Genomic DNA, 20614 nt, shown 5'->3' with positions numbered 1-20614 from the left:
CTCTCTCTCTGAGTATGTCCCTCCCTGTCAGCCTCCCAGTTTCTCTTTCTTCTCTCCCCCCACTCCCCACCCCACCCCTGCGCTCCTCTCTCCTCTCACAGCCTCTCAGGGAGGGCCGGTGCTCAGGGTCCAGCAGGCCCCGTGTGCCCAGGAGAGCGACGAGGCCGACGTGGAGAGCCGCAGAGCTGGGTCCAGTTTTCCGAGCAGCTTGTCCCCCAGGTGCCCTGCAGAGGCTCCGGCTCCTGAACCTCTGCCCCACAGGCTCCTCCCAGTCCAGCTGGAGCCACGAAAATCCCCGTCAGCACATGCCAGGCACATTCCTCGGCGCCTCCCCAGCCCCCGTGACCCCAAAGGCCTGGCTTGAGTTGGTGACGGGGAGGCGGTGGACAGGTCAGACCCAGGTCCCAGCTCAGAGCAGGAGCAGAGAGCGAGGCTCGGCCTGGAGGGTAGGGGTCCCTGGCTCTTCCCCACCCTGGTAGGTGACCTGGACAAGTCCCTTCCCCACCTGAGCAGACATCAGCCCCTCAGTGACATCAGGGAACTCTGCTGGGGAGTGAGCAGGGGTGTGCGTGAAAGACTGTGACTGTGTGAGCATGAGAGGGTGTGTGTGAGAGAGTATATATGTGTATGTGAGTGTGTGAGGGAGTGTGTGTGTTTGTGTATGTGCGCATGAGAGTGTGTGTGAGTGTGAGAGCGTGTGACATGCATGTGAAAATGGGGAGGGTGAGAGAGTGGATTGTGATTTGTGAAGAGAGCTTGTGAGTGTGCAAGACTGTCTAAGCTGTGAGGGTGCAGGGCAGTCAGGGTGGGTGCAGGGGCGAGCCACAGGGGGCCCTTTTTCAAGGGCTGCAAGAGCTCTCCTTCCTACCTGTCTCTTGAACTCTCTGCTTCTTGCCATTTCTTCTTTCCTCCCCTGTTCCTCTGTCTCCTTCCCTCCCTCCATCCACCTGACTTTATCACTCTGGCTTTCTCTATCTTTTTGAGACCCTCCCTCTCCGTCTCAACATCTTTGCTTTTCTCTCTCTCAGGAGATCAACATTTCCTCTCAGTCAGCCTTTATTTCACTCTCTTTCTTTGCTTCTCTCTGTCTGCCTCTATGTATCTTATTTCTTCTTTCTTCTTCTGCCCTTACCTCTATCTCCCCTCCACCCTACTCCCAAACTCTGTTTCTTCCACACACCAGGAGCTCCACCACAATTTGTTCAATCTACCTTTGACTGTGCCTCTTTCTTTTATTTGCTATCACCAATTCCTCCTGACTGTCACATCCCTGAATTCTGTGACCATATGCTAGACAGCCTGCCCTCCCCACTCCATGTGCACACCCCACATGGGATAAGCTTCCTCTGCCTATCTCCTACAGGAATTGGAATACACCCCCTCACCCCTTTCCCCATCGGGACCTCCTCCAGGAAAAAGATGAGGCATCTGGCCAGAGCCCCCCAGCTCCATCCGTGATGCCTGCTCTAGTCTTTCTTCTTCCCTCACATTATTGACTCCCTGCCCTCCTTCCACATTTCCTCTCCCAACTGTCCCCCCCCCCCCCCCCACACACACACCTTCTCGGGAATGGGCTGGGTGCAGAGCTGGGGAGTCTGTCATAGAAGCCCACACCAGATGGTGTCCCTGGGGGCCAGGAAGTAGGACCGTCAGTTGCTGGGTCCTTTAATTAGCACAAACCTTCCACCATCCGCTTTGGCTGTTTCCCTTCTCTGGATGCTCCTGGGACCCAGGGCTCTCCATCTTTCCATGCCTGTGGCCCCAGAGAGCCAGGAGGGGAAGTGATGTCAAGGGTCTGGAAAAACAGCCTCACTACCTGACTTCCTCCCCAAGGCTCAGGAGTCCCAATCTCAAGTCCATCCTATTTCAGAACCCAAGTGCTGGAGCCTTAGGACCCAGGAGTCCAGCTCCCTCCCCACCCCACCCCCAGAACTTAGGACAGATGTTCACTGTCTGCTGATTTTCAAATCCTCCTGGGCCTGTGTGGGGGCGGGAGAGAGATTAGTGGTTAAATCCACTGACTGTAAGACTTAAGACAGATTTTATAACACGCTGCTCCCTCTCCCAGCTGCACCATACTGCAGACAGAAGATCTAGGAGTTCCATCCCCAGTCCCACAGAAACGCGGGTTCCGGCAGAGGTCAGAAACCCCAGCCCCTGAGAATCCTAGGAGTCCAACCTCCAGCCACTCAGGGACTTAAGAGTCTGAGTCCAGGAAGAACCAGGAACCTGACTAAAACCCCAGTCCCTACAGGCCCGAGAACGTCAGATCCAGGGTCCGGGACCCCCCAAACCTCCTCGGTCTGCTCGGGACCCGCCCACCTGCCCGACCAGCTGCGCAGCGCTCGGCCCGGCGCGCACCGTGGGAACGCCCCAGCTGGGCTGCACGGAGCCGTCAGGACAAGCTGCGCGGTTCCCAGCCTCCCTGCCTGCCCCCGCCGGGGCTCCGCCGTCTCCCAGCCGTCGCCCGGCAACCGCGGCCGAGGGGCCCGACGAGTGGGGCGAGGGGCCGCGGCCGGACTGCGGGGTCCTGAGAAAGGAGGGGTTGGGGACCCGGATTCCTGGGTCTTAGGATGTGCTCTGATTTGCAGAGGGAATAAGGCAGGAAGAGGAATATTTGGGGGAGGGTTTGGGGCAGGTGAAGCTGAGGCCCCCTCTTCTCAGGGGTCTCAGCTGCACCCCCCTCCCCCCATGCACACCAGTGCCCTCTTCCTGACCTGCAGGCCCAGAGGAGTCCCAGGGCCCGGCTCCCCAGGGCGCGGAAACTGGTGAGGCCCCAGGGGCTCGCATTTATAACTCTTTTTCCACTCAGCGCCGTCCCTCCAGGATCTGGGCTGAGCAAGTTTCTTCCACTCCCTCCCTCCCTTCCTCCTCCCCCGCAGAGGGCAGGTGTACAGCCCCCGCCGGGCCCGCCCCCCACCCCCTCTTTCCACCCAGGTGTTCCAGCTCCCAGACCGCAATTGGGCGGGAGCTGCCGCTAGGCCCCGCGTGCTGCGGGTCTGGGCCGCGGGAGTCTCTCAATGGGAAGAGGGCGGGTCTCCCTGGGGGCGGGCCAGGGCGGGGCGAGCCGCATCCACCCTCCCGAGGGCTCTCAGAGACCCAGAGCCAGGAACTGGCAGGCGGTTCCGAGCTTCGGAAGCTGTCAGCGAGCAGACGAGGGGAACTGCAGGCAAGCACTAGGAGAGCCTCTGGTCTGGGAGCAAGAGTCGCGCGGGAAGGGGGGCTTCGAGGTGTGCTGCCGAGGAAGGAGTTGGCTGGGAAGACGGTGCAATAGCAAGTTTCCTAGATCTTGGGCTACACACCCTCAGGATGCTGCTCCGCAGTCTCCTCACCCTCCTGTTCTGCCTCAGAGCGTCTGCAGGTACCGCGTGGGGAAGGGGCGGATGAATGTAGTGGGGGTGGTGGTGGCTAGGGAGCGTTGTGTGCGGGAGGAGGGGTCTGATGATCCAAACTCTTGGTCTGAGGGAGAATTCTGGGTCTGGACCTCTGGGTCTGAGGGAAGAGGCGGTTGGGGGCTGGACTCCTGGGGGAAGAGAGCTGGCCCCTGAAGGAGGGAGCTCTTGAATGTGCTAAGCTCGGCCCTGCTACCCCCCTCCTCCTAGGCCCATCGCCTCATTTCCTGCAACAACCAGAGGACCTGGTGGTGCTGCTGGGGGAGGAGGCCCGGCTGCCCTGCGCCCTGGGGGCGTACCGGGGGCTGGTTCAGTGGACTAAGGATGGGCTGGCTCTAGGGGGCGAAAGGGACCTGCCAGGTGAGGCTGTTGTCTATTCAGGGAGGAGGTGCTGGGCTTGGGCTATATCTGAAGTTTGTATTTGCAGTTTGGGAAACTGATGGGCTCAGGTAAGCAGATTTGGGAGTCTGATTTTTGAGATCCTTCTTTGGGGGCAACCCACAGAGTTTGGGGTTTTTCACTTTTGCCGTAAATATTACAAAGTACAGAAAAGTGCATAGAACATACATGAAAGATTTGACAAATAAGTATAGAATCCATGTCACCAATACCCAGATTCATTGCCAGCTCCCCCCAAAGCCCTCCTTATTCCCTTCCCCATCACAGCTCTCCCTTCTCATCCCAGAGGCAACATCTATCCTGTCTTTTATAGCAATCATTTTCTTGCTTTACCCTCTGGTTTTACCACTCCTGAGTTTGCAAGACTATAGACTGGGAGAGTCTCTCTGGGCCCGGTGCCCACTTTTTAGTAGTGTCTTAACCATGGGGCATCTAGGCCAGTTTTCTGGTGTGGGATGTCTGGGGATGGGGGCCTGGGGCCAGGAACTCAGAACAGCAGTGTGATGGCCTCTTTCCTGACTCCAGGATGGCCCCGGTACTGGATATCAGGGGATGCAGCCACCGGCCAGCACAACCTCCACATTAGGCCTGTGGAGCTAGAGGATGAAGCATCCTATGAATGTCAGGCCACACAGGCAGGCCTCCGCTCACAACCCGCCCAATTGCACGTGCTGGGTGAGGAGTAAGCCTGTTTGTCCCTGGGGAGCCCAGGGAGGCTGTAGATGCTAGCTGGGAGTATCAGAGTCCAGGGAGCCCAGGGGGGTGGTCAGTTAGAGCTGGGAAGATCAGGGTCTCTGGATCCAAGATCTGGCTTTGACTTCTGATCCATCCTGCAGTGCCCCCAGAAGCCCCCCAGGTGCTGGGTGGCCCGACTGTTTCTCTAGTTGTTGGGGTTCCTGCAAACCTGACCTGTCAGAGCCGTGGGAATGCCCACCCCACCCCTGAGCTACTGTGGTTCCAAGATGGAGTCCGGTTGAATGGGGCCACCTTTCACAAGGTCAGATTCAAATCCCTGTACCAGTCCTTGCCCACTCAGGGAAACTTGGGGTCCACTATGACCTCAGGCTTAGCCAGAAGAGAGGAGAATATGGGAGGGTGGGTTCAAGGATTATAATTCCTTAACCTTGGTATGTGGTTAAGGGTAAGGACTACGGGGCCAGATGGCCCAGATTCACATCCTGCCCCTGCCACTTGCTAGCTGATTGGTCTTGAGTAAGTTAGTCTCTCTGTGCTTCAGCTTTCTTCTCTGTACATTGGGGATAATAGTTGTATGTACTTCATAGGGTAATTGTGGGGATTCAATAAATACCTATAAGTGCACAGAAGAGTACCTGATATATAGTAAGTGCTCTAGAAGGGGTAGATGAAATCAATATTATTCTCATAACCTTCAGACCATGCTGAAGGACGGGACTGCTGGGCCATTGGAGAGCACCATATACCTGACTCCTTCCAGCCACGATGATGGAGCCACCTTGGTCTGCCGAGCACGGAGCCAGGCCCTGCCATTGGGGAGAGACACAGCTGTCACACTGAGCCTGCAGTGTGAGTTCAGCTGGATGCCAGGCCCTGGAGAAAGAGGGGGCTGGGGCTGGGACTACTGGGCCTGAAAGAGCTGGAGAGGACTAGGGGCCTGGAAGAATAGGAGACTGGGGGTGCAGGCTCCTGGGGTGTCTGAGGGAGGAAGGGCTTGGGACTGAACTCCTAGGCCTGCAGTGGATGTGTTGCAGGTCCTTACCCACGCTGACAGATGCCCTTCCCCACAGACCCCCCAGTGGTGACTCTGTCTGCAGAACCACAGACTGTACAGGAGGGAGAAAAGGTTATGTTCCTGTGCCGGGCCACGGCCCAGCCTCCTGTCACCGGCTACAGGTGAGGACGAAGGCCACCTGTTCCCAGCAAGGGCTTGGGAAGGTCGGGACAGATGACTGGGATCTGATGGGAGGGGCAGGGACAACGCTAACAGTCCCACCACCTCCGCAGGTGGGCCAAGGGAGGCTCCCCGGTGCTCGGGGCCCGCGGGCCCAGGTTGGAGGTCGTGGCGGACGCCTCGTTCCTGACCGAGCCGGTGTCCTGCGAGGTCAGCAACGCCGTGGGTAGCGCCAACCGCAGCACCGCGCTGGACGTGCTGTGTGAGCCGAGGCGGGGCGGTGGGTGTGGCCAAAGTGGGGCGGCTGCAAGGGGCGCGGAGCTGGGTGGGGCTTGGCCCGGCCTGGCGGGAGGTGGGGCCAGAATAGGATAAAGGCGGGGCTCGCCTTTGCCAGGGCCGGACCCTAGCGGGACAGGGGCGGGGGCCGGGTCTGTGGGCGTAGACAATTCGTGGGCGGGGTTATTGTGGACCCCTCGCCCTTAGGGCGTCGTGTTTCTGAGGTGCTGATGCGGGTCACATCCCTCCCCGACCATGACCCCGCCCCTCGGTCCTCCAGTCGGGCCGATTCTGCAGCGAAAGCCCGAGCCCGCGTCGGTGGACGTCGGGGAAGACGCCTCCTTCAGCTGTGCCTGGCGCGGAAACCCGCCCCCACGGGTGACCTGGACCCGCCGCGGGGGCGCGCACGTGAGGCCCGATCTGGGGGCTGGGGGCGGGATCGGCGGTGGGCGGGGCTTCCTCCCAAGGTCCCGCCCTGACACCTGTCCTCCTCCCAGGTGCTGGGCTCGGGGCCCATGCTGCGTCTTCGGTCGGTGGAGCCCGAGGATGCAGGCGACTACGTGTGCAGGGCTGAGCCGGGGCTCTCGGGCCTGGGGGGCGGCGCTGCGGAGGCGAGGTTGACTGTGAATGGTGAGAAATTTCTCCTGCCTGGAGGACCCGACCGAGTCAGGGAACAGGGAGTGGGCAGAGGGGGCGAGGCCTCATGGGGGTGGGGGTGGCCTCAAGAAGCGCTCTATAGACCGCGTGGCCCGGGAGCCAAGCCGGACCTATCCAAGGCAAGACTGGAGGGGTTCGGCGTTTGTTGAGAGGCGTGACCTGGTTGGGTGGGGTTAGTGGAGAGGCGCAAGGTCTGGCTGGGCCAGATTGAGGACAGGGTTGGGGGAAAACGGGGCCTCTCCTCTGACTGGTACCCAATGTCATCCTAGCACCCCCAGTAGTGACTGCTCTGCACTCTGCGCCCGCCTTCCTGAGGGGCCCCGCCCGCCTCCAGTGTCTAGTTTTCGCCTCCCCCGCCCCAGAAGCCGTGGTAAGGGAATCCCCCCACCCCACTACCGTACCCACCAGCCCAGGTGCCTGACCTCCGACCCGGACTCCCGAAACTGCTCTTACCACCTCCGACTTTCCCGACAGCCCACCGGCCTCTCCCCCGCCTTCCCGTCTCTTCAGTGACCGCCCTCGTTTGTGCCCCCAGTTCTGGTCTTGGGACGACGGTTTCCTGGCGGCGGGGTCGCAGGGCCGGTTCCTGGTGGAGACGTTCCCGGCCCCGGAAGGCCGCGGGGGACTGGGCCCGGGTCTGATCTCCGTTCTGCATATCGCCGGGACCCTGGAGTCCGATTTTAGCCGCGGCTTCAACTGCAGTGCCCGGAACCGACTGGGCGAGGGAGGCACCCGGGTCAGCCTGGATCGTAGAGGTGAGACCCCGGGCCTGGAGACCCGAAATCTGAGGACCCAAACCCCACAACCTCAGGGTTCTCCAAATCTAGAATCTCAGATGCACTAACCCCCAAACCTTGGGAACCTCAAAAGTATGGGTTCCTTGAATCTCGAGATCCCAAAACAATAAATTTCCTCAGATACATAATCCTAAACTGAGAGATCCCTCACATTTAGGGGCCCCTGAGAAGGGAACCTCCAAATAGTGGGAATTGCAAGGTAAGACCCCTCAAACTCTAAGACCCCCTGAAGCCAGAGAGTTTAAACTCCAATACTCCCAAACTTGGGGAACCCCACATTCATGGGCCTTTAAACCAAGTGACCCCAAGATGGGGAAACTTGGAAATCCCCAAATTTGGTGAACTTTTAATCAGGAATCCCAAACCCAAGCCCATGGCCCCTTTTCCCCAGTTCCTCCTCAGTCTCCTGCCAAGCCCCCTCAGGGTGCCCCCTCTTCTCCCTGCAGACTTGCTGCCCACTTTGCGAATTGTGGCCGGGGTGGCTGCGGTGGCCACGACGCTCCTTATGGTCGTGACTGGGGTGGTCCTCTGCTGCTGGCGCCACAGCAAGGGTCAGTGCCTGGGCCCTGCCTCGGGCCTCTGGTCCCCACCCTGCCTGCTGACCCTGCCCGACTTTGGGACCTGGCCCAGTCCACCTCTCTAGCCCCGAGGGATTGGGGGTAGGGGGTGTCTGGTTCTTCTCTCAAGGAGGAACCTACCTAAGGTAACCGGGGTTCTCATTGGTTCCCAGCCTCCCCACTTGTCCCGCCCCCTTCCACTCTCTTCCCCTTCATTGGTCTTTACAAACCGTGACCCCGCCCAATCGCTTGTCTCCGCCCCTCACTGTTCGGATCTCAGCCTCTTTCTCCAAGCAAAAAAACCTGGTGCGGATCCCGGGCAGCAGTGACGGCTCCAGTTCGCGCGGCCCAGAGGAAGAGACGGGCAGCGGCGAGGACAGGGTAGGATACCAGGCTCTCCAGACCGAAATAATGACCCAGTCCCAACTCCCAGACCCCCCGGGCCCCCAGACTCACATAGGGGCCCAGTACTCACAGTGACCCCAGCTCCCAAAGTCCCCTAAGTCCAAATATGTCTCTGACTCAATTACTCCCTAGAGCTGAAATGTCCCCAGGGCCCCCTTGTCCTGACCCCTGACCCGGCTCCCAGATGCCCTTGGGCCTTCTTGCCTGGCTTCCACCAGCAGGCTGAGGGTCTTTGGGGCAGGAAGAACCTCTGACCACTCCCTCTCACTAACTCCCCACCCCAGGGCCCCATTGTGCTTACGGACCACAGTGACCTGGGCCTGGATGAGGAGGGGACTCTGGAGACCAAGGTGAGTGTTGGGAGAGGAGGGGCTCTCTTCACTTTGTCTCCAGCTCTCTCCCTGCCCTGCTCAGTTCCCTCCTCTTCCATCTGTTGTCCCCAGAACTGGGCCTAGCCCCCTCCTGGTCTCTCTCCTCTTGCCTCCTGAGCCATCTCACCCATCTCCTCAGCCTCAGTTTCCATATCTGCTAACTGTGCCCGTGTAGCTTCCCCAGCCCTGGCCTCCCTCCTGAGTCCTAAACCAGGGGTCACTCTGTCTGTGCTTTCCCCATCTCAGTCACATTTCAGACCTCCCTGGTTGTCCCTGTCACCCCTGGCCCCTTACAATTACGAGGTCCCACACTGGTCTCACATCTCCCCAATCATGCCCCTCTTCTGGGGTCCCGTTTCATGGCAACCCTGCTGACCCCAGTCCCCAGTCCAGAGCCCTTCCTTTCTCTTTTCTCTGCACCTAGCACATGCTGTTGTCCTGGGCTGAAATAGTCCCACCTTCCCATACCTACTTCATTCCTCTGGTCTCAGCTCAGATACTTCTTGTTCTAGAAAGCCCATGCTTCCCTCATCACAGCCGTGATCTGTCTCTGCCTGTGTTTACCCCTCCACAGCCTTGAGCACTCGGACCTGATAACTCCACCCAAGCTGCCCCATCACAGAACTCTCTCTAGTCTCTCTGGCCTGTGCTTCCCCCACCGCAGCCCTGACCCCTCTGTGCTCTGCCTGGTGCTTTGTCATTTCCCCCTTGGCCTGTACTCTCCGTGAGAACAGGGCCCAGGTCTACCCTAGTGACAGACGTCTCCAGCAACAGCACAGGGCATGACACAGAATCGAAGCTATCAGGCAGATGAATGAATGATGGATGTCTTGGTTGCTCTCACTCTCTCTCATTCCCTCTGCAACTCCTTCCACACTGCCACCCCTCAGCAAACTGTCTCTGTCTTGCTCTGTTTTTGTTTCTGTCTCTGCCTGTCTCCTTCTGTCCCTTTGTCCCTTATCACTGTTTCTCTGTCTCACTTTGACTTTCTGCAGTCTGTGTGTCTGTCTCTGGGTTTCTGCCTGCTTCTGTTTCTTTTGTCTTTCTCTAGGTCTGATCCTATCTCTGTGTGTCTCTCCATCAGTGACCCTCACCCCTCTGTATCCACACATTCCTTACCAAGTCCCATCTGTCTCCTCAGGACCCAACCAATGGCTACTACAAAGTCCGAGGGGTCAGCGTGAGCCTGAGTCTTGGCGAAGCCCCTGGAGGAGGCCTCTTCCTGCCATCTGCCTCTCCTCTTGGACCCCCAGCGACTCCTACCTTCTATGACTTCAGCCCCCACCTAGGCATGGCTCCCCCTTGCAGACTTTATAGAGCCCGGGCAGGTTATCTCACCACACCCCATCCTCGAGCTTTCACCAACTACATCAAACCCACGTCCTTTGGACCCCCAGACCTAGCCCCCGGGACTCCCTCCTTCCCATATGCTGCCTTCCCCACACCCAGCCACCCACGTCTCCAGACTCATGTGTGACACTTCTCTGAAGAGTCCTGGGATCTTCAGCTTGCATAATGGATTGTCTTGACTTCTGAGGAAGCAGAACAAGTTGGTGACCTTACTCCTCCAAAATTGAACATTGGGAGGAGGGAATGATCACAATTGTCTGGGTCATTGATGTACAGTCAGTTCTGCCCAAAGGAATGCCCTAAGAGGAAGCAAGATGGTCATCATGCTCACCTGTTCCCCTGTGTAAGAGATTCAAGATGGCAGCTGAGTCCTTGGCAGAGGGCTGGAGCAGGGGATGGTAGGAGTTAGGGGCAGGAATGGAAGTTGTTCCCAGCCACGGAAAGAAGATGACTTATTTCAGGATGACCACGGAAGAAAGATAGCATTGAGCAGACCAGGCCCCACCACTATTCTGGCTCTCCCTTGAGGGGCAATTTGCTTGGCCACCATCTTGATTCCTTCCACCTTCCTTTAAAGCCCAGAAGGAACTGGACACAAAGAGTGCCTAGGGTGAGAACTATCTTGGGAAGTGAATGGTTGTGGGATGAAGGAGAATCTGGGGATGAGAGTATTTATGTTTAATAAAAAAAAAGTCAAAGGAATGACTGTGCCTTAGGGACCTTCCCAGCATTATTCCCCTCCCTTGAGGTAAAGTCCGTGGAACCTGCCAGGACCCTGGCCTATGAGGTGAGCCACTCCCAGCACCTGGCTACCGTTCAGCGCTCTGGGCTCTCTTAACTCTTGGTTTACATCTGCATAACCACACATGCAGAGGTGCATACTTAAGAGTTGCATACACAGAAACAGACCACATGTGGGTATGCACAGACACATGCACTGGTGTGCACACAGATGCACACACGCACAGGGCTGCCCCGCCAGCCTGGGGAAACAGAACTCAGGCTCTCATCTGAGGAGAAGCAGTAGGGGAGAGGGGGTGGGGGGGTGGGGAGGCCCATACTTAGAGCAAGGATAGGGACAGAGACAACTGTCTTGAGGCCCCAGGGGACTTTGACCATCCTTAAAGAAAGGGGCTGAGGCCTTCTGTTCATGGATCCTGGAACTAGAAGAGAGTTAAAGGTGCACACACGTGGGACCCTTGGACAGCAGGGGCTTGGTCTCCTGCTCTGATGAAGGGGCCTGGGGCCCAGACTCCTGGACCTGGGGGAGCAGCGGGGTGGGTCTCAGCTGCTGTGTTCTTGATGGGGAACATTTTGGAGGCCTGCATTTCTGGGGCATCAAGAGAGGAATTTTGTGGGGGAGAGGGGATGGGGTGTTTTCCGATGCCGGCATCCCTGGAGGAGGGCGGAGCTGACTGGGGGTCTCTGGGTCTGAGGAAGACGAGGGCCGGGGAGAGAATTCCTGGGTCCTGAAGGAGGACTCAAAATCCACAACTGTGGAGCCCGTGACCCAGACTCCCGGCTGGGCGCTTGCGTGGGGCGGGACGCCCGGAATCTCGAGGGGCGGGGGCCTGGCGCTCGCTCCCACCCGGGGCTGCCGAGCTGCTCCACGCTGCGCGGGGCCGCCACGCTATTGTCCTGGCCGGGAAGGCGGGGCCGGCGCGGGGCGGGGCTGGCGGCGCCGGCGCAGCCCGGGGGCGGCGGGAGGAGGAGGCGGCGGCGGTGGCGCTGGGAGCTCCTGTCACCGCTGGGGCCGGGCGGGCCGGCCGGGCGGGAGTGCAGGGGACGCGAGGGCGCGAGGGCCGGGACATGGGGCCCGCCAGCCCCGCCGCTCGCGGTCTGGGCCGCCACCGGGGCCCGCCGCCGCTGCCGCTCTTGCTGCCACTATTGCTGCTGATTCTGCGCGCGCAGCTCGCCGCCGGGAGCTTGGCCGGTGGGAGCCCCGGAGCTGCCGAGGTGAGGCCGGGTTGGGTCCTGGGGGATGGGGGAAGGGGCGGGACGGGGCCTCCGGACCCCGATGCGGACATGGTAGAAAACGCAGCCTTTCCAATCAGATGGCGCCCACCCCACCACCCCCACCTCCCCGCAGCAGCCTTAGGCATTCAGGAACCTGAACCCAGAAATTCAGGTCCCAGCTCCCTCATCATCTGACGTCCCAGTCCCCCCCTTCCCCCGACATAGGAAGTGGCTTTTCCAGAGCCCCTGAACCCAGAAGTCCAGCCCCCCTAAGATCCCCTGACGGGAGACTCGGCCCCAGCCTCCTCCCACCTGAACATAGAACCCACCAGGCATCAAGGCACTGGATTCAAGACCCAGGCCGCTGGCATCCTCTGGACCCATATGGGGGCCCCAGGACCTAGGAGTCCAGGCCTCCAGGCCCCTATTCCAACCTAGGATGTGGCTCCCGGTTCTCAAGGACTTAATGTCCAGGCCTGCAAGGCACTGAAGGCAGCCCTGGCCGTCTTTGCACCCGAGTGGGAGCCTGAGCCGGGGATGTAGGGAGGAGGGGCCAGAACGCCTGGGTTCTGGCCTCCACCCCCGCGATCCAGGTTTAACCCCTTCGGGCTCCAGCGCGGTGCGGCTGGGTGGGAACCGAGCCTGTCTCCGCGGCAACAGGCCGTGAGAATCCCGGGGGACCCGGTCGCCATAGCAACGGGAGAGCTGGGGCGCCCCCGCCCCGCGGGAGCTGTTTCCTGGGGAACGGTGCCTCCGCGCAGGCGGGTGCGCGGTGCTTGGGGGAGGGGGCTGGTGCTGGGGGTTTAAACATTTGGGTCCTGGGGCACGAAGAGCCGGGGAACCCACATGCCAACGTCCCACGTGCCCTTATTGACCTCTCGGTCCCTACCCCCAGGCCCCGGGGTCGGCCCAGGTGGCCGGACTATGCGGGCGCCTAACCCTTCACCGGGATCTGCGCACCGGCCGCTGGGAGCCAGACCCACAGCTCTCGCGACGCTGCCTCCGGGACCCGCAGCGCGTGCTGGAGTACTGCAGACAGGTGGGCGGGACCTGCCGGGAGGGACGTGGTCAGCGGGGAAGCGGGGCCAAGATGGGGCGGGGTCGCCTAGAGGAAGCTAGATGTGCAAAAAAGCGTGGCCCGGGGAGATGCAGGATCTAAGGAGGCATGGGAATCTAGGGGACTCGGCCGATAAAGAGGCGAAGCTAGAAGAGGGCAGGACCTGTTTTGAGAAGCTAGGTCAGGGAAGGGGGAAATCCGTGCAAAGCCTGCCCGCTAAGGGGGTTGGGGGGGTGTCCCAGTGAAGAGGCGGTGCTTAGCAATCGGTGGTGGGTCCTAAGGGTGGGCGTGGCAAAGGAGAAGCAGGCCTAAAACAAAAAGAGTCCTTATGGACCCGCAAGATGGGACAGGGGTGGAGGACTGGGAGAGAGAGAATAGATAGGAGGCGTGGCTATGAAAAGGCAGGCCTAATACGAAGAGGAGGGACAGTTATTGGAAGACCAAACCGAGAAAGAGGCGGGACTTAAAGAAGGAGGCTCCATCAGGAGAGGGATCTGATAGGGGAGTGACCAGAGGAGAGGTGGGGCTTAGAGGGTGGCGCTCACGGGCAGGTCTGGCGGGGCTTTTAGGCACCAGAAAGCTGCGAGGGGGCGTGGCCAATGGGCTGGCGGGACTGAGATAACCAAGGCGATTTCTACGGAGTAAAGCAGGGCCTAGGGAGGAGAGGTCGTTCTCAAACTGGAGCCTTGGAAAGGGTCAGAGGAGCGGCCGGTAGGGGCGGAGCAGTGGGTTGATCGCCCCCCACCGGTGCCCCCAGATGTACCCGGAGCTGCAGATTGCACGAGTGGAGCAGGCAGCGCAGGCCATCCCCATGGAGCGCTGGTGCGGGGGTGCCCGGGGCGGCCATTGTACCCACTCCCACCAGGTCGTGCCCTTCCGCTGCCTGCGTGAGTTACAGGCCGGGGGAGGGGACTGAGGTGGGGTCTCCCAGGGGCGAGGTTCTGGGCCCACACTGGGGGTCTGGGTGCCTGAGTTCGGAGTGAGGCAGAGAAGCCTCTGAGGATAATATATAGCCTCTGGGGTGGATGTGCTGGAGTGCCAGAGGGTCCCACCCGGGTGCCTCCCATTCCCCAGCGGGAGAATTCGTGAGCGAGGCCCTGCTGGTGCCCGAAGGCTGCCGGTTCTTGCACCAGGAGCGCATGGACCAGTGTGAGAGCTCCACCCGGAGGCATCAGGAGGCGCAGGAGGTCAGGACCTGGCCCACCCAACCCCCACCCCCAGAACCCAAGTGTCCAGACCCCTGGACTGCTCTACAACCAAGACTCTTGACACACATCTTCTACCCCCCCAGCTCTCTCTACCCTCAGGACCCCAAAGCCCAGGAATACCCATCCTAGACACCTTTTCTGCCCCAACCAGGAGTCCAGACCTGCAGACCCCTCCTCACCCAGGAACTAGGAGTCTGGACCCCCAGCCCCCTCTTCCCACCAGAACTTAGAAATTCCACTCCCGAGGCACTTCCTCCAGAACCAGGAGTCCAGGCTCCCAGATCCAGCCTCCCCCACCCCCATCCCATCATCCTGGTATCTGGGCCCACTCTTCCTGCAGGCCTGCAGCTCCCAGGGTCTCATCCTGCGTGGCTCCGGCATGCTTTTGCCCTGTGGCGCAGACCGGTTCCGGGGTGTGGAGTATGTGTGCTGCCCACCTCCGTCGACCGCCAACCCATCTGGGACAGCAGCTGGGTGAGTAGGAGGATGCCCCCCACCCCCTCCCAAGGTTCCTGGGGAGTCTTGCGGGCTGGTCGCAGGTTCTTATTGTCTCAGGTCTTCTGCTCCCTCAGGGACCCCTCAGCCCGGGCCTGGCCCCTGAGGGCCAGAACAGAAGGGAGGGAGCACCGGGAGGAGGAAGAACCCTTCCTGCAGCCTGTAGACGATTACTTCGTGGAGCCCCCACGGGCTGAGGAGGAAGAGGAGGAGGAGAGAGCACCACCCCCAAGCTCCCACACTCCTGCAGGGGTCAGCAAAGGTGAGGCAGTCTCCGGACCTCCGTTCCCTCCACCCTGGAGTAACGCTGGTTTGGGAGAGCTTTGGTGTTAGGGATAGGTTTGGGGGGGACCTGTGGGGGAACGATCCATTTGGGGAAAGCAGGAGGGGTGAGACTAGCTTTGGAGAAAGTAGAGGTGGCAGGGCAGGCCTATGAAGTATGCCAAGGGAAAGGGTGGTTTGGGTGTACCTGGAGGTGGAGAGCTCGTTTGGTATGTCCTAAAGATCATTTGGGGAAAGCTTGGAGGATAATATAATGGATTCCTGAGCTTTGCAAGAGCTGGTCTGGTCCAGAACTACATCTCCCATGATGCCAGGCAACAGCTATGGCTACCCTGGATGCATGATGGTCTCCAGTGCACTCTGGGAAATGTAGTTCTCCAGGTAGGAAAGGTGACCCAGAAGTGGGCTGCAAGCCAACCCCCTGATCCCTGGCTTTGCAGTGACTCCCACCCCGAGGCCCACAGATGGTGTGGACGTGTACTTTGGCATGCCCGGGGAAATCAGTGAGCACGAAGGGTTCCTGCGGGCCAAGATGGACCTGGAGGAGAGGAGGATGCGCCAGATTAATGAGGTGATGCTGGGGGCCCCAGGACCCCCACAGAGCTCCCTAAATCCCAGAAAACTCCACAGGCCCCCATTGACTCCTGGTTGTCAACACCATCCCGTAAGACCACCAGGGATCCCTGACCCACATAGAACCCCGTTGGGAAGCCTTCAGATTCTATGGAAACTCTGCCCCATGGTACTTGTCTGCTTTAAACTCCTCTGGGTCTTCTCCTCTAAAACTCTTGAGCTGGGGGGACTGAAGGAGTCTGGGGACTCCAGGGTCCTCCAAAGGGTTTGGGGAATTTACCAGGTGGAGCAGGTGGATTCTAGGATCCTGAAGCTTCCCCTCCCCTCCAGGTGATGCGTGAATGGGCCATGGCGGACAACCAGTCCAAGAACCTGCCTAAAGCCGACAGGCAGGCCTTAAATGAGGTAGGCGCAACCTGGCTCTGGCCATGTCCAGCCCCATCCGCTTCCACCCCTCCCTACCTAGCTCCGCCTCTCTTGACTCAGCCCCTACATTTGGCTCCAGCCCCTACATTTGGCTCCCACCCTCTTGGCCGCCATCTGACCTAACGTCACTGTCCTCATAGATTGGCCAGGTTTTGCCCTAACTTCCTGTTCCTTACCTCCCAGGCTGGCCCTGGAGTCCTGCTCTCCTGAGCCTGGGCCCCTTGCAGATACAATCAGGCACTTCTTGGCTCCTCATTGTTATGTCCTGCCCCGACTCTGGTCCTCTCCTTCCAGCCTCACTTGCACTGTAATCCGACCTCAGCAGACCCAGCCTCATGACTCTCAGTCCCACCTCTCACCCTTACCTTGGTGCAGTCCTATCTCAGATAGACCCCGTTCACATTAGCCCCCATTCCTGGACTCTTGGTCCCACCCCTGTAAGCCTCATTTGGGCACAGCCTGTCCCCAGTTTGGCCCAGCCCAGGCCTGGACCCATACCTTCCCTAAATGACTTGGTCCCTGTCACCTTGGCATTGGCCAGTTCCACTCCCAGATTGTTCCTACCCAGTATAGTTTACACCCTCAGACTGGCTCCAGTTAGGTCTAGCCCTGCCCCTACACCGCCTGGCCCCATAGCTCCATCCCTTCCAGCATGTCTCCTTTGACTAGTCCCATCCCCAGCTTGGCCTGCCCAGCCCTAGACCAACCACCATATTTCACCTCTCACCTCACCAGCACTTCCAGTCCATTCTGCAGACCCTGGAGGAGCAGGTGTCCGGCGAGCGGCAACGCCTAGTGGAGACCCACGCTACCCGCGTCATCGCCCTCATCAATGACCAGCGCCGGGCTGCCCTGGAGGGCTTTCTGGCTGCACTGCAGGGGGACCCACCTCAGGTGTGGGGGCTGGGGGGTGGGCAGGGGGCGGAGGGTGGGAGGGGCTGGGGCGGGCCTGGGCAGCCTCCATCCCTTCCACAGGCAGAGCGCGTCCTGCTGGCCCTGCGGCGCTACTTGCGTGCAGAACAGAAGGAGCAAAGACACACACTGCGGCACTACCAGCACGTGGCTGCCGTGGATCCCGAGAAGGCCCAGCAGATGCACTTCCAGGTGCCCTGATTCTGCCAGCTACGGGATGCCCTGCTGTCTCCCTCAGACCCAGTCCCTGGGATCACCCCCTCACACACACACAGACTTCTCCTGTCCCTTGGATCCCCTTCCTATTCCTAAACCCCAACTTCCAATCACCAGAACCCCATTTCTGTGCCTCACGACCCTTTCCAGTCCCTCAGCACTAATTCCTATATCCTGGATCCCTACTTCCTGCCCCTCTTATTCCAAGCACTTCTGCTTCTTATTTCCTATACCGTAGCACCTATATCCCGTATCACCTTGTCTGCTAAGCCCCACTTTTCCTAGTTACCACCCCTTTTCCTTCTACTTTACTTTCTTTCTAAGACTCTCATTCTCTCATTTCCTCTTTTCTGTACATCTTTTCCTTTTCTTTGTATCCTGCTTTTACTGACCTTTGTCAGAACTCCTGACCTTTGCACCCTATTTCCTGTCCATTATATGTTGCTATTTTTTCTTGGACTCCACTGACCTTCCTCCTTCCCCCAAGCCTCAGTTTCCCCACCTGCCCTGCACTTCTCATTTCATCCTTTATACCCACACGCCCCACAGGTGCAGACGCACCTTCAAGTGATCGAGGAGCGGATGAATCAGAGCCTGGGCCTGCTGGACCAGAACCCCCGCCTGGCTCAGGAGCTGCGGCCCCAGATCCGTGAGTGTCTAGGACTCGTGACTCCCATTCCAGACATACCTGAGGGTAGACCCTAACCCCCAACCTTTGACTCACCCTGTTTCAGTTATCTATTACTGTATAACACACACGCACACACACAAATTTAGTGGCTCAAGTCAAAAACCATTTTCTTTGCTGACAATTCTTCAGTCTGGTATGGGCTCTGCTGGGTGGTTCTTCTGCTGGTCTTGCCAATAGTCAAGCATCAGCTGCATTCAGCTGGCCGATCAGCCAGGGGCCGGGACCCTGGCACAGGTGGGCCTCTCTCCTTCCCCAAGTAGGCCCAGGGCCCCTCTTCTCCACAGAACCTCTCCACATGGTCTCTCCGTCAGGGTAGCTCCAGCTCCCCAAAGCACATACGTGGAAGCTGCCAGGTCTTCTTAAGTCTTGGGCCTACATTCTGTTGGCTAAAGCAAGTTGCAAACCCAGTCCAGATTCAAGAGGAGGGGCCTACACAGTAGCATGGATACCAAGCAGTGTGGCCTGCCACAGCCCCCAGATCTATTGTGACTTCCCACTGGATATCCCCACCTGACGCTCCTGCTCTTTGAGGAGTCCATTCTCTTGAAACTTCAGCCTCCATCCTCCATGCCAGGTGCCTCCATCCAGCGTCCCACTTCCTGAGTTCCCGTTTATGGCTAATCCCCAACTTGGGACTGACTCTGCTGTCTGCACATTCTCCTGTGCCCTCCACTGTTAGGGCACCCTTCATTCACCCAGTTTTGTTTTATGGAGCCCCCATGCTTGTCACGTCAGCCACCTTTCTGCATGTCCCCTCAGGGGAGCTCCTCCACTCTGAACAGCTGGGTCCTAATGCCTTGGAAGCCCCTGCCCCTGGGGGAAGCAGTGAGGACAAGGGTGGGCTGCAGCCTCTGGATTCCAAGGACGGTGAGTGAGTCCGGTTATAGACAACCCCAGACTTGGGCGATATGCCCCCCAGCCTCATTCCTAAAGTCCGAGCATGTCTTACCCACACAGGGAGTGGGAGAGAATAGGGAGGAATGCCTAAGGTTGGGAGAAGGGGGTGTTTCTTTAGGGCCCTTGATCCTCCTTGGTCCCTGGAAGGGGGCTTTGGGGATTCCCCACCCTTTCTTCGATGACATCCTCCTCTCTTCACTGTTCCTGCTTTGCCCCTCCTGGCTGCCAGCAGATGCCCCCGTGGCCCTTCCCAAAGGTGAGTGCCCCACAGAGTAGACCCAGCCACCGTATCTCACTGAATCCCTGAACCCAGAATGGGAAAGGGTCCATACATTGGGGACCCCAGACTTTGGTGGAGCCCCAGGCCCCTTCTGACCCCCTCCTCATGTGCTGGGAGAGCACCCCTCTGGAGCCTCAGGAATGACACAGGACTTGGGGAAGGGGGTGCAGGGTCCACAGAACAAGATGGTGCAACTGCTGGGAGAGAGAAGCTGTCCCCCCTGGAGCAGTACGAGCGAAAGGTAAGTTAATCAGATCTGGGTCCTGAGGGAGGAAGTGGCTTGGAGCCTGGCTTCCTGGGGCTGAGGGCCTGGACTCCACGTTCCTGAGAAAGGACGGAATGAGGGTCCTGGACTCCTGGGGCTGAGGGAGGACTGGGGACATGGACTCTGGGTTCCTAGGAGAGGAGAGAGCTGGGGGATGCATTCTTGGGGCTGGGGTGGGGTAGGGGTGGTAGGGAGCTGGGACCCAGCCTCCTGGTCCCTGAAACCTCCTGCTCCCCCAGGTGAATGTGTCCGGTCCCAGGGGGTTTCCTTTCCACTCAGCGGACATTCAGAGAGATGAGCTGGTAAGAGGAGGAACATCTTGGGCACCTGGGGGGAGAGGTCAGAGGTCAGTGGCCAGGCTGTGACTCCCAAGGCCACACAGCACCTTGGAGGAACCTCAAAGATGAACCTCTGCCCCGTCTCCTCTCCCTGCAGGCACCGGCCGGGGCAGGCGTGTCCCGTGAGGCCGTGTCCGGGCTGCTGATCATGGCAGCAGGAGGGGGCTCACTAGTCATTCTCTCCATGCTGCTCCTGCGCAGGAAGAAGCCCTACGGGACTATTAGCCATGGGGTGGTAGAGGTGAGAGATGCCAGATACGGGAGGGGATGCTCCAGGGCCAGAGCATGGATGGGCTTTGATATCTATGCACCACGTCTCCATGCCCCACCACTCCTGCCGTGCCTCTGTTGCAGGTGGACCCCATGCTCACTCTGGAGGAGCAGCAGCTCCGTGAGCTACAGCGTCACGGCTACGAGAACCCCACCTACCGCTTCCTGGAGGAACGACCCTGAATCAGCTCCTGCACCCCTTCGACTGAACCCACATCTTCCCTCTCCCTGGAGCCCCAGAACCCCAACTCCCAGCCTGGGGGGCTTGACAAGTTCATTTCACAGCCTTGGGTGGGCAAATTCTCATTGCCACTTTCCAACTCCAAATTCCATCCCTAAGAAATCCCGGGCATCCCTAGTCACCTCCCCCCTTGGGACCTCCTCACCTTAATTTATTTTGTAAGTTAATTTATGGTTCTTTAAGGTGACCTCTACCTTGGTCCCATTGTCTCCTGTTCCCTGAAATTCACCCTCACACATTTCCCTCACTAAATAGCCCAATAAAGTCCTCTTCCCCACCAAGTCATTCTGTGTCTCTGTGGGGGAAGCAGGGTGTAATCACAGCTCTGGGTGACCTTCACCCTAACCTTCCCTGCCCAGGCCTCCTTCACGTCTTGAAACTGAATGAAGGTCCTTTAGATCCAGGCCCTTCCTGTGGGAAGGGCCATGGCTGG

General features: G+C 59.3%; 3 protein-coding genes across 6 annotated transcripts; all 3 read left to right on the top strand.

The window, feature by feature from the left end:
• Positions 1-14: 14 nt before the first annotated feature.
• LOC119521190 (protein phosphatase 1 regulatory subunit 37-like) lies at positions 15-2572 on the top strand. Its single transcript, XM_037819231.1, has 4 exons — positions 15-26; positions 102-297; positions 366-475; positions 2255-2572. Exons 1-4 carry the CDS (start codon positions 15-17, stop codon positions 2570-2572), a joined length of 636 nt encoding a protein of 211 aa, XP_037675159.1.
• Positions 2573-2961: 389 nt separating this feature from the next.
• KIRREL2 (kirre like nephrin family adhesion molecule 2) lies at positions 2962-10768 on the top strand. Its single transcript, XM_037819808.1, has 15 exons — positions 2962-3361; positions 3603-3752; positions 4317-4466; positions 4628-4788; positions 5186-5336; positions 5558-5663; positions 5775-5923; positions 6218-6345; positions 6435-6567; positions 6864-6964; positions 7130-7349; positions 7838-7942; positions 8229-8329; positions 8638-8703; positions 9866-10768. The coding sequence occupies exons 1-15, from the start codon at positions 3310-3312 to the stop codon at positions 10199-10201; spliced, it is 2109 nt and encodes a 702-aa protein (XP_037675736.1). The 5' UTR covers positions 2962-3309; the 3' UTR covers positions 10202-10768.
• A 1058-nt stretch (positions 10769-11826) lies between these two features.
• Positions 11827-20466, top strand: APLP1 (amyloid beta precursor like protein 1). 4 transcript variants are annotated; one of them, XM_037820353.1, is made up of 17 exons: positions 11827-12030; positions 12926-13069; positions 13845-13974; positions 14162-14274; positions 14636-14769; positions 14868-15052; positions 15513-15643; positions 15976-16050; positions 16807-16965; positions 17047-17175; positions 17749-17848; positions 18650-18757; positions 19017-19043; positions 19229-19308; positions 19572-19634; positions 19768-19911; positions 20025-20466. In XM_037820353.1, exons 1-17 carry the CDS (start codon positions 11884-11886, stop codon positions 20121-20123), a joined length of 1968 nt encoding a protein of 655 aa, XP_037676281.1. In that variant the 5' UTR covers positions 11827-11883; the 3' UTR covers positions 20124-20466. The 4 variants fall into 4 exon arrangements, with proteins under 4 accessions (XP_037676281.1, XP_037676284.1, XP_037676282.1 ...); XM_037820356.1 differs by having other exon boundaries at positions 11884-12030; positions 19020-19043; positions 19238-19308; XM_037820354.1 differs by having other exon boundaries at positions 11884-12030; positions 19020-19043.
• Positions 20467-20614: the final 148 nt, after the last annotated feature.

The sequence above is a fragment of the Choloepus didactylus genome, chromosome 27 (assembly GCF_015220235.1).
Source record: "Choloepus didactylus isolate mChoDid1 chromosome 27, mChoDid1.pri, whole genome shotgun sequence".
NCBI classification, from domain to species: Eukaryota; Metazoa; Chordata; class Mammalia; order Pilosa; family Megalonychidae; genus Choloepus; species Choloepus didactylus.
Note: the sequence above shows the minus strand (reverse complement) of the source record. Positions and strands in the feature narration are given on the sequence as shown.

Excerpts from the sequence above, each read along its gene's own strand:
- LOC119521190 (XM_037819231.1), top strand. Across the intron at positions 298-365 it reads CTGGAGCCACGAAAATCCCC|TTGGTGACGGGGAGGCGGTG; the intron begins GTCAGCACATGC and ends GCCTGGCTTGAG. Across the intron at positions 476-2,254 it reads CCTGGCTCTTCCCCACCCTG|GCCCGAGAACGTCAGATCCA; the intron begins GTAGGTGACCTG and ends CAGTCCCTACAG.
- KIRREL2 (XM_037819808.1), top strand. The coding sequence starts at position 3,310 with ATGCTGCTCCGCAGTCTCCTCACCCTCCTGTTCTGCCTCAGAGCGTCT. Across the intron at positions 5,664-5,774 it reads CCTCCTGTCACCGGCTACAG|GTGGGCCAAGGGAGGCTCCC; the intron begins GTGAGGACGAAG and ends CCACCTCCGCAG. Across the intron at positions 6,568-6,863 it reads GGCGAGGTTGACTGTGAATG|CACCCCCAGTAGTGACTGCT; the intron begins GTGAGAAATTTC and ends ATGTCATCCTAG.
- APLP1 (XM_037820353.1), top strand. The coding sequence starts at position 11,884 with ATGGGGCCCGCCAGCCCCGCCGCTCGCGGTCTGGGCCGCCACCGGGGC. Across the intron at positions 17,176-17,748 it reads CCCAGCAGATGCACTTCCAG|GTGCAGACGCACCTTCAAGT; the intron begins GTGCCCTGATTC and ends CACGCCCCACAG. Across the intron at positions 19,912-20,024 it reads TTAGCCATGGGGTGGTAGAG|GTGGACCCCATGCTCACTCT; the intron begins GTGAGAGATGCC and ends CCTCTGTTGCAG.